The sequence below is a fragment of the Ischnura elegans genome, chromosome X, assembly GCF_921293095.1.
Source record: "Ischnura elegans chromosome X, ioIscEleg1.1, whole genome shotgun sequence".
Classification (NCBI taxonomy): domain Eukaryota; kingdom Metazoa; phylum Arthropoda; class Insecta; order Odonata; family Coenagrionidae; genus Ischnura; species Ischnura elegans.
Window position 1 is genome coordinate 74,957,474 of NC_060259.1, and position 12,711 is coordinate 74,970,184.

Genomic DNA, 12,711 nt, shown 5'->3' on the forward strand with positions numbered 1-12,711 from the left:
GTGGTCATTATAAGAAAAATGCCAAGCGAAATAGTCTATCATGTTTATGTTAAGGTCAATTACCGTCATTATCAATTCCATTCTACCTGTTCAAGAGGAAGTAACTTCTGGAACGCATGCAACGCATCTTTCACTTTCTTCACGCTTCCCTTTACCCAACAGATATTCTTAAAAAACGAAATGATAATCTCTACGCCACAGTGGAATGAGCCTTATTCATTTGTAGGAGGTAGCTAAACCCTTTTGCACCCTCCAGAGCAGTAGCGTAACTGAGAATATGCCTTAGGGGGGATGAGATGACTTGGGGTGGCGAAATCTGGTAAAATGTTTGAAAAATGACATGCCGGAAAATACATTTTACATAATTTTGGCGCTAAAAACTATACTCTAAGGAGATGCAGTTATTTTATGACTAAACTAGACAATAGTTTTAAATATTTTTTTTATTTCTCCGTGGCTTTGGGGGGGGGGTCTATCCCCTCACTCCCCCCTCAAAGTTACGCTACTGCTCCAGAGCCTATTGCTGTAGAATGGTGGTCACTCATTTCAGCTTTTCATCATGGACACCATTTCCTCTTTCCTTTCATTTGATGCGGTTTTTCTCAACTTACTTCGTCTGTTTAACTGTTTCATCGATGGAATCTTGTAATTGATTTTTATCTCACTTCCTATGGTCAGATCAACTGGAAATTAAGAACACATTTAAAAAAATAAGATTTTAATCGCGTAATTTAGATAATAATATTGCGTGCCAATCCGTACTCACCTATTAGGCTATTCAGCACTCGTTTATAATAAATCTTACAAGCGCCCTCGCTTTACTCTCACAGTATCTTAACTCTTATTTTTACCTTTAAATGCATTTCATAATGTTTTTGTAAAATATCGTATTTTTTAATCTCATTTAATTTATATTTATGGATGAATTCAAGTTTACTCTAGGAGTCACCATTGGTTCTCCCCATGAATAGATATTTTACTACATGTCATAATCATCCATAGTAAAAATTTCAAAGCAAATGGTTCAGGTGTGGAGCCAAGAGTGGGGACTCGAACTTAATCTGAGCAACTGCATGGCGGTACATATCTTGCGAAGGTCGTCCAACTATCCCCACCACATTTCCAGGTCCGACAGAAACGATAATTTAAGAGAGAGAATTTACCGTACGGATGGGTATGGGAATTCGTCATTCGGCATGATAAAGGACTTAAATGAATATTAAGCGTAATATCTTGCGGAGGTCATCCAACTGTCCCCACCCCATTTCCAGGTCCAACAGAAGCGATTAATCAAGAGATAGATTTTCTGAATGGATAGGTATAGGAATTATTCATTCCCCCACGTGATAAATACTTATATAAATTTTAGGCGTAATTTCGTTTGAGCAATTACTTTTTATACGTAAACGGCTGATGTCCTTATAACCCCCCTGCCACACGCCCTTTTTAGGCGGCTAACGGGGTAGTATGCAAATGCAGGTAAGTATTAATATGCAAGTTCTGACAGAATCACTTAATATGTATATGCTATTGATCATTGTATGAAAGCATCACCCCCTGAACACCTCCAGAAGTGGCTAGAAGTTCTGACGAACGTTTCCATGGGGCTTGAATGGAGGATATTTCCTATATCCGTGGTTTCTTCCGCGTTTCATCGTTTCATTTCTTTTCGTTTCTTTATATAAGTATAGACTGTGGACATGGAAACGTTGATGTTAACTATGGAAAAAAACATGGAAACGTTGATGTAACAATGTGTAATGAATTCCTCGAATATTATCATATATTTTTTCAAGGGATCTCCAATCTCATCCCATCACAGGCATTGCAAAATAATAAGAAATGTGTCTCCCAGTAGAATTTTGAGCGCATTGCGGCCGCGAAATCTCGCGCCGCTGCGCAGTGAACGATTTTAACATCAGAACGATGAAAATTGAAGGAAGGGGAGGGGTGCGCTCTGTCTCCCGGCTGCCTCAACCTCCCTTCCCCCACCCTACCCCCAACTCACTTCTCCTAAATGCGGATATCTACGGCGAAAACTTTCCGCTGGTGAGCGTCCACTACATCCGACGGAGAAAGGGTTATTTAATTTTGCAAACTCTCCCCGGAATTCTGAGCGGGTCAATTCTTCCGCAGTTGCGTACGTCTCGCCGGATTGCTTTCCCTGCCAATGAAATAACGAGGATAGTAATGATACAATCAGCTATAGTAATTTATCCACACTTTTTAATTTGCTCAACCGGTTTCAATGTTTACACGTCAGTATCAAGAGCCAACTCCAAAAATTACTACAGCTGTTTCTGTCTTTACTATCGATGAGTTTTCAGAAAGTGCATTCGTCAACAATCAATCTGAAATAACGAGGACTTGGCTTTACGGATGGGTAGGAGGGGAATAGAATAGCAAGTTTTCCTGGATATACACAATTACTTATACCACTTATTTTTTATCAGAGCGCGACCCGGGTTTCAATGAATTATCATCATCTTCAGGCGCAAATTATGATTTGATTATAATTTGTGATTATAAAAGTAATTGTGTACATCCAGGAAAACTTATAATGGAATACCATAAAGTAAAGCAAGAGTTAGAGAATTTCGAATGGAATAGTATTTATTTCAAGAACATATTCTTTCGGACTCTGGATTCAACTTATGCTACAATTATGATATAAATGCACTCTCCCAATTAAAAAATTACCAAATTACATTTCCAAACGGTGAATAAAACCATTAAAGAATGACATGTATAATAATTGAATAGTTGGTCGGGGTAACAATCACGAAAAGTAACGATCCCGGTCAACTACCTTCATCACACCAACCTCCAACCTTATAAGTATTACTTTCTGCGAGCAAATTTTACATTTGGATGCATCAGATTGAATACACTAATAATCAACAAATTTCGCATTTTAACAGATCTGGGTGAGATAATCAAAGAAACTTGTTATATTTCGTTAATTACGCATGTAAACTGTTATTTCGAATAACTTAGAGGAGCCAAATCGAAACTAAATAAAATAATTACACCATTTCAAACACATAGGATTGTTGAGATACAAATATTTTTCATCTTTTTTTTTATTTAGCGGGAAAGGGGGTTTCAATGACCCTCATTCCCTCCCATAGTAATCCCACCGTTCCCTACGATACGACATCTACCGATTCGATCGATGGATTTTTCTTCCTCATAGGAAAATCTCCTCGGGATGGTGGAAAATTAATTGCGTATGCTTGGTTTCGCTATTTAGTGGGCCCTTTTCGCTTCTATAGCGTTGAGGTGTTTTTCCCCGTCCCCTCCCTTCCGCTCCTATCCCTTTCCAGAGGCGTCGGCGGGCTCCCATCGCGGCGGCGCCTGTATCCTTTTCCCTTCCTCTCCTCCCCCTCCCCGGGTGACCGGGCGTATAAGCCACGGGCTTGGTTCCCGGCCCCGGTGTATTGTATCCTCGAAGGGCTCCCCTGAGCCCTCATGCATTGTTCCCTACGATATAAGGGATGTAAATGGCCAATTTTTACCATTTCATGTCTCCAATATTTACGGAATAATAAGAAAATTACGCCCATCAGTGGAGTGACTACGGGGGGGATGAGGGGATAGATTCCCCACAAAGCTTCGGAGAGATATTACAAACTATTGTCTACTTTTGGCACATAATAGTTGCATCTGCTAAAAGTTTAATTTTAAGGGGCAAAACTATGTTAAATGTAACTGACGCCCATTATATCAAATTACTTACGGTTAAATATTCAGCACTAAATGTAATTATTCTTTTCATTCTTTACCTCTTGATAATTCATTATATATCGCGAATATCGTTCTGTATTATGAACAAAACTCTTCTCAGCCAACATTTCGTTACATAAGACGGTCATGAGGACTATATGCAAAAAATATTTGTGGGTACAACTACTTTCACATAACATTCAAAACACAAAATATCTAATATGGTAAATATAGCTTCTTGCGTACGAATAGAATGTTTCCTGAAGGTTGTTGTAATTTCATATTTAATTTGTATGTAGCCCTGATGATGGAATATATTACGCTCCGAAACGCTGGCTGAGAAGAGATTTTTCATCATAGCGACCGACGCTAGCGAACATAAATGAATAAAAATGTCTATTTTTCATCCAATTCATAACCTAATCACAAGTTGATGAGAATGGCGTTAACCGAAGCCAAATCTCGCTTCTCTTCCCATTTCGGTCATTTATTATAAAAAGAAACGAGTCGATATGATATAAAACGTCGATATGCAATGAGCTAACTCTCCAAAATCTTTATTTCCGATTTCGCGATTGAGTTATAAAAATGACTATTTTCTTCTTTGACCCAGCTTCCGCCTCTAAAAGTAATCGACAAAAAGGTATGATGCCATTTCAATAATTTTCCGCGTCCGTTTCACGAAAGTGGAAAGTAGCTGACATGGATCTACGGCCTGAATTGAACGATTATTCTTCAAGCGTAAGTTCAGGCGCGGTGGAGGCTTAAGACGGTTCATCACTCCCGCTCAACAGGTTGTACTTGATATTTTTTTTCAAGAGTTATTACATGTTCATAACTTAAGCTATCAATTCAAAAAGTTTAAAGGCATACAGAGATGACATTTTTTAGCATTTGCTTGCCATGATAAAAACTTTCCCTTGACCGGGAATCGAACCAAGAACCTTTGACTTTCCAGACCACTGCCCCCGGTCATGGCAATTCATGTATATTTCACCGCCGTTCACGCGGCAGACTTTGAAATATTATAAATATGAATATGTTTCCTATGCAAATAAGGTTAAGTATTCAACTAAGGATAAGTATTTTCTACGGTGCACAATAAAAGAAGTGGACTCTACGAGGTGTAGTTCCACGAGAAACACAATCCGTTTCACGAATAACGTCGTATTTTTGTGGACACAAATTGAAGACTATAAAGGAATAAGGCCTCCTGCCCCACCTTAGGCCAACTCAGAAGTCAGAACACCCTGTCTCTCTGTCTCCAACCCAAGCTCCTGAACACTAGAAGGACCATTGCCAGACATTTTAATGGAAATATTACTCTAAATATTTCTTCGTTTGTATTAAAATATGTGATAAATTCATTAAATATAACCTTACCTTTTACTTTTTTATCAATACAACTGAGAAATTTTTAACAAATCATTTTGCAATAAAAAGTTCAAACGAACAGCGGTCATATCGCTTTAGTTTCCCCTGCCCTGGACTGCGACACACTGTATGGCAGATATGTTTTCAATTTCCATTCAAAATGTAATAAGATTTTAAATGAAGAAATGTGCTGACTAAAACATCAAAATGGCCAAAAAAATATAACACGCGTTACCGTCACAAATAAAATAGAAACCCTTAGCCCGTCATTTTCACTGGTGTTGGTCTTCTAAGGTAGGCAGGTGGTGCGACTTCATTCCTATGTAAAAAAATCAAATAATATGGTATGGTGGTATGGTTGGCGCCCTGGCGACCACGGCTTAACGTCCCATCCGACGGACGGAGTGTTGCGCTTGAAATGTCCTCCACACAACATTCAAGCAGGGATCGGGCAGTCTCTGAGAATTCTCTGCCGCTGCCGGGATTTGAACCCGGGCCCACCGGGTGGGGAGCCAACAATCTAACAGCCACACCAAACCGATCCCCCTCAAATAATATTTTAACAGAATACGTACCACAAAAAATTAAAAGTGAGAAAAAATTCAGATGACAGAAAAAATTCTAGGCAATATGATTGAGAAAGTGGAGGTTACTCGTCAAAATAGCGGATCTGTTCCTTCTCGAGTTAAAACTTGCCAAAGGTTGGAGGCAGGGCTATTCGTCGCACCCACTACGCCACCCATCGCCAGTGGAGCACACTATAGTCCAAACAGCATTCAATTCTGAGGCTACGCTATACGGCTACGGAGATACAGGCAAAAGCTAATTAGGGCCTACTCTACGTATCCTGAAACTTTCAACATGTTATCGTGAGTTTTCAAAAAGTGGTACGGAACAACAATACATGTATTTTAAAATACGTACTTGAAATACATTTATAATTTCTATTTGATATTTAAAATACACCATCTGAATGTATCTTGTATATGTATTTCAAAAACAGATTTTTGGTTATTTCCCATTTCAAAATAAAAAATACCTTTGTAAAATTCTTTTGAAGAACTCTTATAACACGTCTGTACCATTATGCTTCAAAGATTACTTGTTTTCATTAGAATAGTTTCCTTCATATTACAACAATGCATGAAGTGCCGGGGCAGGTTATTTTTTAAAGACCTCTTAGTTTCCATACAATTGTATTTTGTATTTTAAAAGGTATTTAAAATACTCTTTCGTGGTTTGTTTTACAAATACCCTAGTCAAAGGTATTTTGAATTTTGTATTTCAAATACGTTTGGTGCGGTATTTTGTATTTTTTGTTTCAAATACTCCTCGGTCAGTATTTTGCCCAGCCCTGGTAATGTGTCACGTAAAAATACTGGTTGAGAGGGAGGATACGCCCTCGTTATTGATGGCTCTTGAACGCCATCATTCTTAGGGATAATATGGCAGTGAGAGGGATCCCCTTTTCCATCAAAACGGTATACCACGTGACCCGCCCCTGAAAACGAATTTGTGCGTTTACTGCAAGCGTATGGCGGGAAACACGCATTGCATTGCCAACATAACTAACATATTATGCAAGGTAAACATTATGCAACATAAGCATTCCGGGCATAAGAATTGCAATCACAATTTAATAACCGTACACTACGGAAAATTATGGTTTGAAATATTATCATAGTTATCACAGAAAAGCATTCTCCATAAACTACATGATGACGCCTGGCTCCTAAACGCTAGAAGGACTAAGTTTATATGGCTAACTAGAAGGACCATTACCCATAATTTTAACGGGTGGTAATTATTTTATATATTATGTTATATAATTATTTATATATTTTATATAAATACTTATATATTTCGTCGTTTGTATTACAATAATTGATAAATTCATAAAATATAACTTTTTACTTTTTATCAATACAACTGAGAATTTTTTTACAAATCATTTTGCAATAAAAAATTGAAATGAACAGCAGTCACATTACTTTTGCGATGTTATGCGTCATCATGCATATTGAATTGTCGCAATAGAAAAGTGGACAGTAACTGCACTAGATTTTTCACACCCATTTGCAAGTCATATACTATACAGGATAGACGAAAACGAGATGGTATCGTATTCACTGGGTGTTAAGGAGTGCCTAAGTCTGTTCAAATTCAACTTCCTCATCCTCAATGGGAATGAAACTGATTTAAACTCAAACCTAAATCCCTCTAGACTCGTGCTTATTTTAGGATATCAAAACCAAAGGCTGCGCTAACTCCAGCTTCCCAAAATTATATGACACGACCTTTACAGGCAGAAACTCAAGGAGCATATAAAATAGCAATGCGAAAAAGTCAATGCATGGAAAGACTGCCTATTTCAAGATGTTTATCACTTTAATGACTATAGACAGCAGCTCCCTCATGTTACGTCTATGATAACCTTTTGAGGCCAAGGCTGCTTGCCTTCAATGTCACTAAAAGCTCCTTTTTATACGTCACTCACGATAATTTCATTTCCAACGAATAAGAGCCACCTACAGCCGCTGACAAGAAAGCATTCCGCCATTATCAATTTAGAGAAATTTTTCCTGATAGCCTTTCCACACGCGACCAAAGCATTTTAAAATAATGGACCCCTCTTGAGCCCCATAGTCCTCTGACAGATTACCATTTTCGTCGAACAGGTTTTAAGATTTGGACCGCTACTACGACCCCCTAGATAGTACGATGGAATGAAGTATATCAAAAGTTAGAAGTAAACGGGAGGAGGTAATTTATTTTTAACCTTTTCAAATTTACAGTTCACCATTTTTTTATAAATGAATAAAATTTCCAGCAGCCGGCGACGTTTCATCCATTGCGATTATGTAATTTCTGTCCAAAATATTTGAACAATATTTTAACAATTGACACATTTCGGATTATTTCATTCCCCAGCCGTTTTTGTTGACTTAGCATCGTTCACCCGCTTCGATGGTGTGAATAAAAACTGGCGGTAGTAAGATGGGCATGGTGATTTCCCCTGTAATGTCTGGTCCCTGAACACATCTATTTAGGACGATAATAAAAACGTAAGAGCCGCGAGTGCGTCAACCAAATAAAAGACGAGGTAAGTAACGATAACTGCAAGATACGACGCAAAGTTATTAAACTAATTTCGAGGGAAGAAATCAAGTATTAACCTGTAAAATTGAATCCATATAAACAAAACTTCTTACCCACTTAAGCAATATAGTTAAGCGAAATATTAACACCGAAGGCACACAAAAAAATGCCCCAACACGTCCAAATATGCTATTTTTCTATATTATCACAAGTTTTATGTATTAGATCAGGGGTCTCCAAACTACGGCCCGCGGGCCGGATCCGGCCCGAGGAGGGTTTTCATCCGCACACTCGTTTCAAGTAGCGCGCGATTCTCGCTCGTATAACTCTGTGAGACGCCGCTAGGTGCATTGCAGCGCTGTACTACACGTCAAAGTCGCCTTCAACTGTTCGTAAATAAGAAATACGCCACTGGATACTTCAGTAGACGTTGGAATCGAGTACTTCAGTCATCGGCAAATTTGCTATCCGGCCCGCGGGGCGATTCGAAACTTGGAATGTGGCCCTCGTGGCCTAGTAAATTGGAGACCCCTGTATTAGATGAAGAGCAGAACTAAAGAAAATACACGAGAGAACATATAATCATAACAATCGTCAAATATAACCCACCACTTTCTAGCGGGTGTAAAACAAACTTCATCCTGATAGTTTCAAGGCGAAAAACTGACTGATTATACTGGAATTTATTATTTTCCAACCTAAAAAATTAAGGAGGACAAAAAAAAGAGCAAATGAAATTGCAGAGTCGGGCCATGGAAACATGAATTTTGTAAGGATGAAGGAGTATGAGAAGATGTTCTACATTGTTCCAGTAGATATAAAAATCCGGCTGTATATAGATAGGATATTAAAATCAAAGCGTTAAAAGAAAGGAACGAGAATGGTCCTGGTTTGGCCATGTTAAAATTGCATCATCCCTCCACTTAATTTTAGCCGGTAATAAAGTGGGAATCTATAAAAATCCAGTGCCCTAGATTTGGGCGCGCCAGTTGAGTCCGCCTACACTATTGCAAGAGTTTCTCCCCGCCCGTCGCATTTCCAACAGTCTGGAGAGGAAGAGTTGGCTTCCGACGACAAAACAGACGTGTAATGGATAAACAGAGAAACTCTCACTCAACTCTTGTGTGTATACACAGACTTTCATGCATAAAGTACAGGCATGTCCTCACGCACATAAACAATGGAATATACGACACATCTATTGTTTTACCGGCGAGGTTTTTTTAAATGAGATCTTATTCAATCCTTTATAACCCAATGTTGCTTCTAAGCACCATCAAAACGTTGAAACTTTAAGCTCTACTAAGGAGTTATCTAAACCACCTATTATTTTGCAGTGCAAAATTTAATTACGAGATATTTAGCTGCCAGGATAATTATCATTGAGTGTAAAATTTTCAAGTTTTCAAAATGAAACATCTTGAAATTTGATTCTTCCAGAATCAGCTCTGGGTTGGAAAGGGTTAAGCTAAATTTACTAAACAAATTTCATTTTTCTACAAACTAAGCAATAAGATATAAATTTTATGGAGTTTATCTGTGGTTGTTAATTCCACCACATAAGAGTTATTGCATACATATTTTTGATTCCATGTTTCCAAGTAATTAACATTGATTTTTTATTAATATTTTACGATGGGCCACGGAAGCTTGAATTTTAAAAAGATTAAGGAGATTGAGAAAATGTCCTATATTTTCCAGTAAAAGATGATAGTGAAACAAAAGCATGGAAAGATAAGCATTAGATTGATCCTGGGTTGACTGTGGTTGCAGGTCTGTGTGTGTTGGTTTGACTTGTGGCAGTTCAATCCATGATATAAAATTTATTGCATATATTCTTCTGTTTCTAACTGATTCATAAGCACGATTCTATGTTTATAAGTCATTATTATTGGTAAATAATTCATATTTTAAAATTTTTACGGCAAAAATAATTCATCATACAAAATTAGGGAGATATTAAGTTTACAAATTCAGGCTAACACGCGTGGTACGAAGCTAAATCGAGGGAATCCGTAAGCCCAAGATGGAATGTTTCTTTGAAAAACAAAAAATAAATTTTCCGCGATTTTTTGACAACCCGCGCGTACATACATATCAGGTCTACGGGGTGCTTCCCAAAATTGGCCATTTCGCACCGCCTATTTTACTGTTAACTTACATCAGTTATTCATTAATCTTTCACCATGTGATAGAATGCTGTCTATGATAGCGGAATGAATTAAATGGCATGACGATACACTATTGCATTCATGCCACTGTAATTGAAGAACAAAGGCCTATTGGCTTATAAATTCATTTGGAGAGTGAAACGTAGAAGTTATATTCGCTTTTATCTGGCCTTCCATATCTTAGGTTACATTTGATTTGATTGCAAATTCGATTTGATTCGGAAACAAATGTCCAATTTTGCCAAGAAATGGCGTTAAATTGAACATAATGATATATCTGAAGACGAATATTTCTCGGAGTTTCAGCCAGGTTAATGCTTTTATATAAGCCGACGTTTCGGGGGGCGACTTTTCTCCCATCCTCAAGGCTGTGTTACTTTATGGAAGTCCAATTTCACACTGAACCAGATCGACCGTTAACCGAGGACAACAATAACCTGGCATTAACCTGGCTGAAAACCCGAGAAATATTCGTCAGACGTTTTCACCAGGAAACATTAAAATCGTTTATATATCTGAAATTTTACATGCACAATTAATGGGTACAGACGAATTCTGCCGTATTACTGAAGCATCAATAGACCTTAGGTATTCTAAGCTTCCACGTAACTATCTATTAATTCACTATACTTCGACTGTTAGATTCTAAGACATGTTAAAACAAAAAAGACACCCTTAGTGAAGGATTACTGTTCTGTATTTCACATTTTTCCACGAATGCCCACCTAGTGGCGGCAGGACGAAATAAACCTCCAACAAGTATTTTTTACCGATTCAAGAGTAAGTCACATTGAACATAAATGAATGAGAATTGAAGATATAAACTAGAAGAGAAGGGAAACGTATACATGGAAAGTTTCTTACATTGCTTTTAAAGGAATATTCTTGGATTCACCTTGACTGCTAACTTTGATAATACGAAAGAAGTCAACCGCAGCTATGCTCTGTCGAGCACATAGTAGAAAAAAGAAATCATGCCTTCAAACCAAGACAATGATTTTCATAAAGATAATTTTTATTGCTTTTAGGGATGGCCACCGGCCGAGTATTTCTCTATATACTCGGGATAAATCCAAACGTAGATTATTGTGAAGATTACAGAAGGGAAATCCAGAAAGTAAAATCCATTGGGGAAAGTCTTAAAACATCAGATGCTGTCCATATGTGGGGGAGGAAAAAAGTAGAAATTTTCAAACGATGTGAACAAAATGTCGCCTGCAAAATTCTCCGGATGTCATACCGTGAAGACTTCATCATCCTCTGGAAAGTACGCAATCGCGCAATTTCTAATAAAACAATTATAGCAAGAAATAGCTTCCTGAGTGTAAAAACTTGATGAAAACAAAGAAGTGGCCCCTTGCGATAGCTACAAGCTGCTGACGTATCATGACAAAAAATCTGGCCAGGAACTGATTCACCAAGACCAATATTTGGAGTTGCGTCGCATAGCAACCGTAATACACCCAGACGGCAGATTGGGGATACTAAACTCGGAAAAACCTGGATGTCATTTCCTATTGATCCCCCCTCGAAGCGACGCTATCACTGAGGGGATAAAATTTCTTTCTGGACGTACACCGTCGCCAGAGTCCCAATGCGATGCTCTTGAGAATGGGCTTATGAAATACATAACGCTGGAACTTGACAAAAATTCTTGAGTGAAGAGAGTTGATTCAGGCGTTATCTCGTGGAATTCCATCGTAACGTAAATAAAACCTTACTGGCAATTTTCCAGAAACCATTTCATTCGCACGACCGATTTCGATACATTTTGTATTAATGTGACACGAAGATAAAACAAAATATATTAAAACTGGTTACGTGAATAAACTTATCAGAAAAAAATTGCTACTAAAGTTTAATTTACAAAACTTATGAGGACAAGGAAAATCCTAAAAAACGAATAACCACTCAAAACCGCATAAAAGATAAATATTACATATTATATCCTCTCGCAACATTATGGTTCATACCGAGGCAATGCTTCAATTATTGATGGAAGGAAGGAAGTGACTAAAAACTATTTTCCTCCGTAATTGAGCAGTCAAAATGTGTGAATAAATTGCTTTCTTTTTGGCGTTAAAAGGAGGTTTTGTGAAGTAGTGAGGTGGGAATAGTATAGTTGATTAGCATCATCGTGAAAAACTTAACTGAAAGACATTTTTGTTTGAAAGGCACTCTTAAAAGTCTCTTGCCGCAATGACGACAAATTATAAATTTTTATGGACATAAAAACTTACTTGATGATTCCATCCTCAATGTAAACATCTGTGTCGATCATCTCATCATCGTTGACAACCTTGCCATTTTTTATCAGCAGTCGATTCTGGGCACTCTGAAA

At 37.8% G+C, this 12,711-nt stretch overlaps 1 protein-coding gene across 7 annotated transcripts in view; it reads right to left on the reverse strand.

Moving 5' to 3' along the window:
- The window catches only part of LOC124171937 (dihydropyrimidinase), a 212,517-nt gene that overhangs the window by 57,884 nt on the left and 141,922 nt on the right, over positions 1-12,711 (reverse strand). For all 7 annotated transcript variants that reach the window (XM_046551374.1, XM_046551375.1, XM_046551373.1 and 4 more), the window contains one exon: positions 12,611-12,705. In XM_046551374.1, coding sequence (XP_046407330.1) covers positions 12,611-12,705 — 95 coding nt within the window. The remainder of the gene's footprint in view (positions 1-12,610; positions 12,706-12,711) is intronic.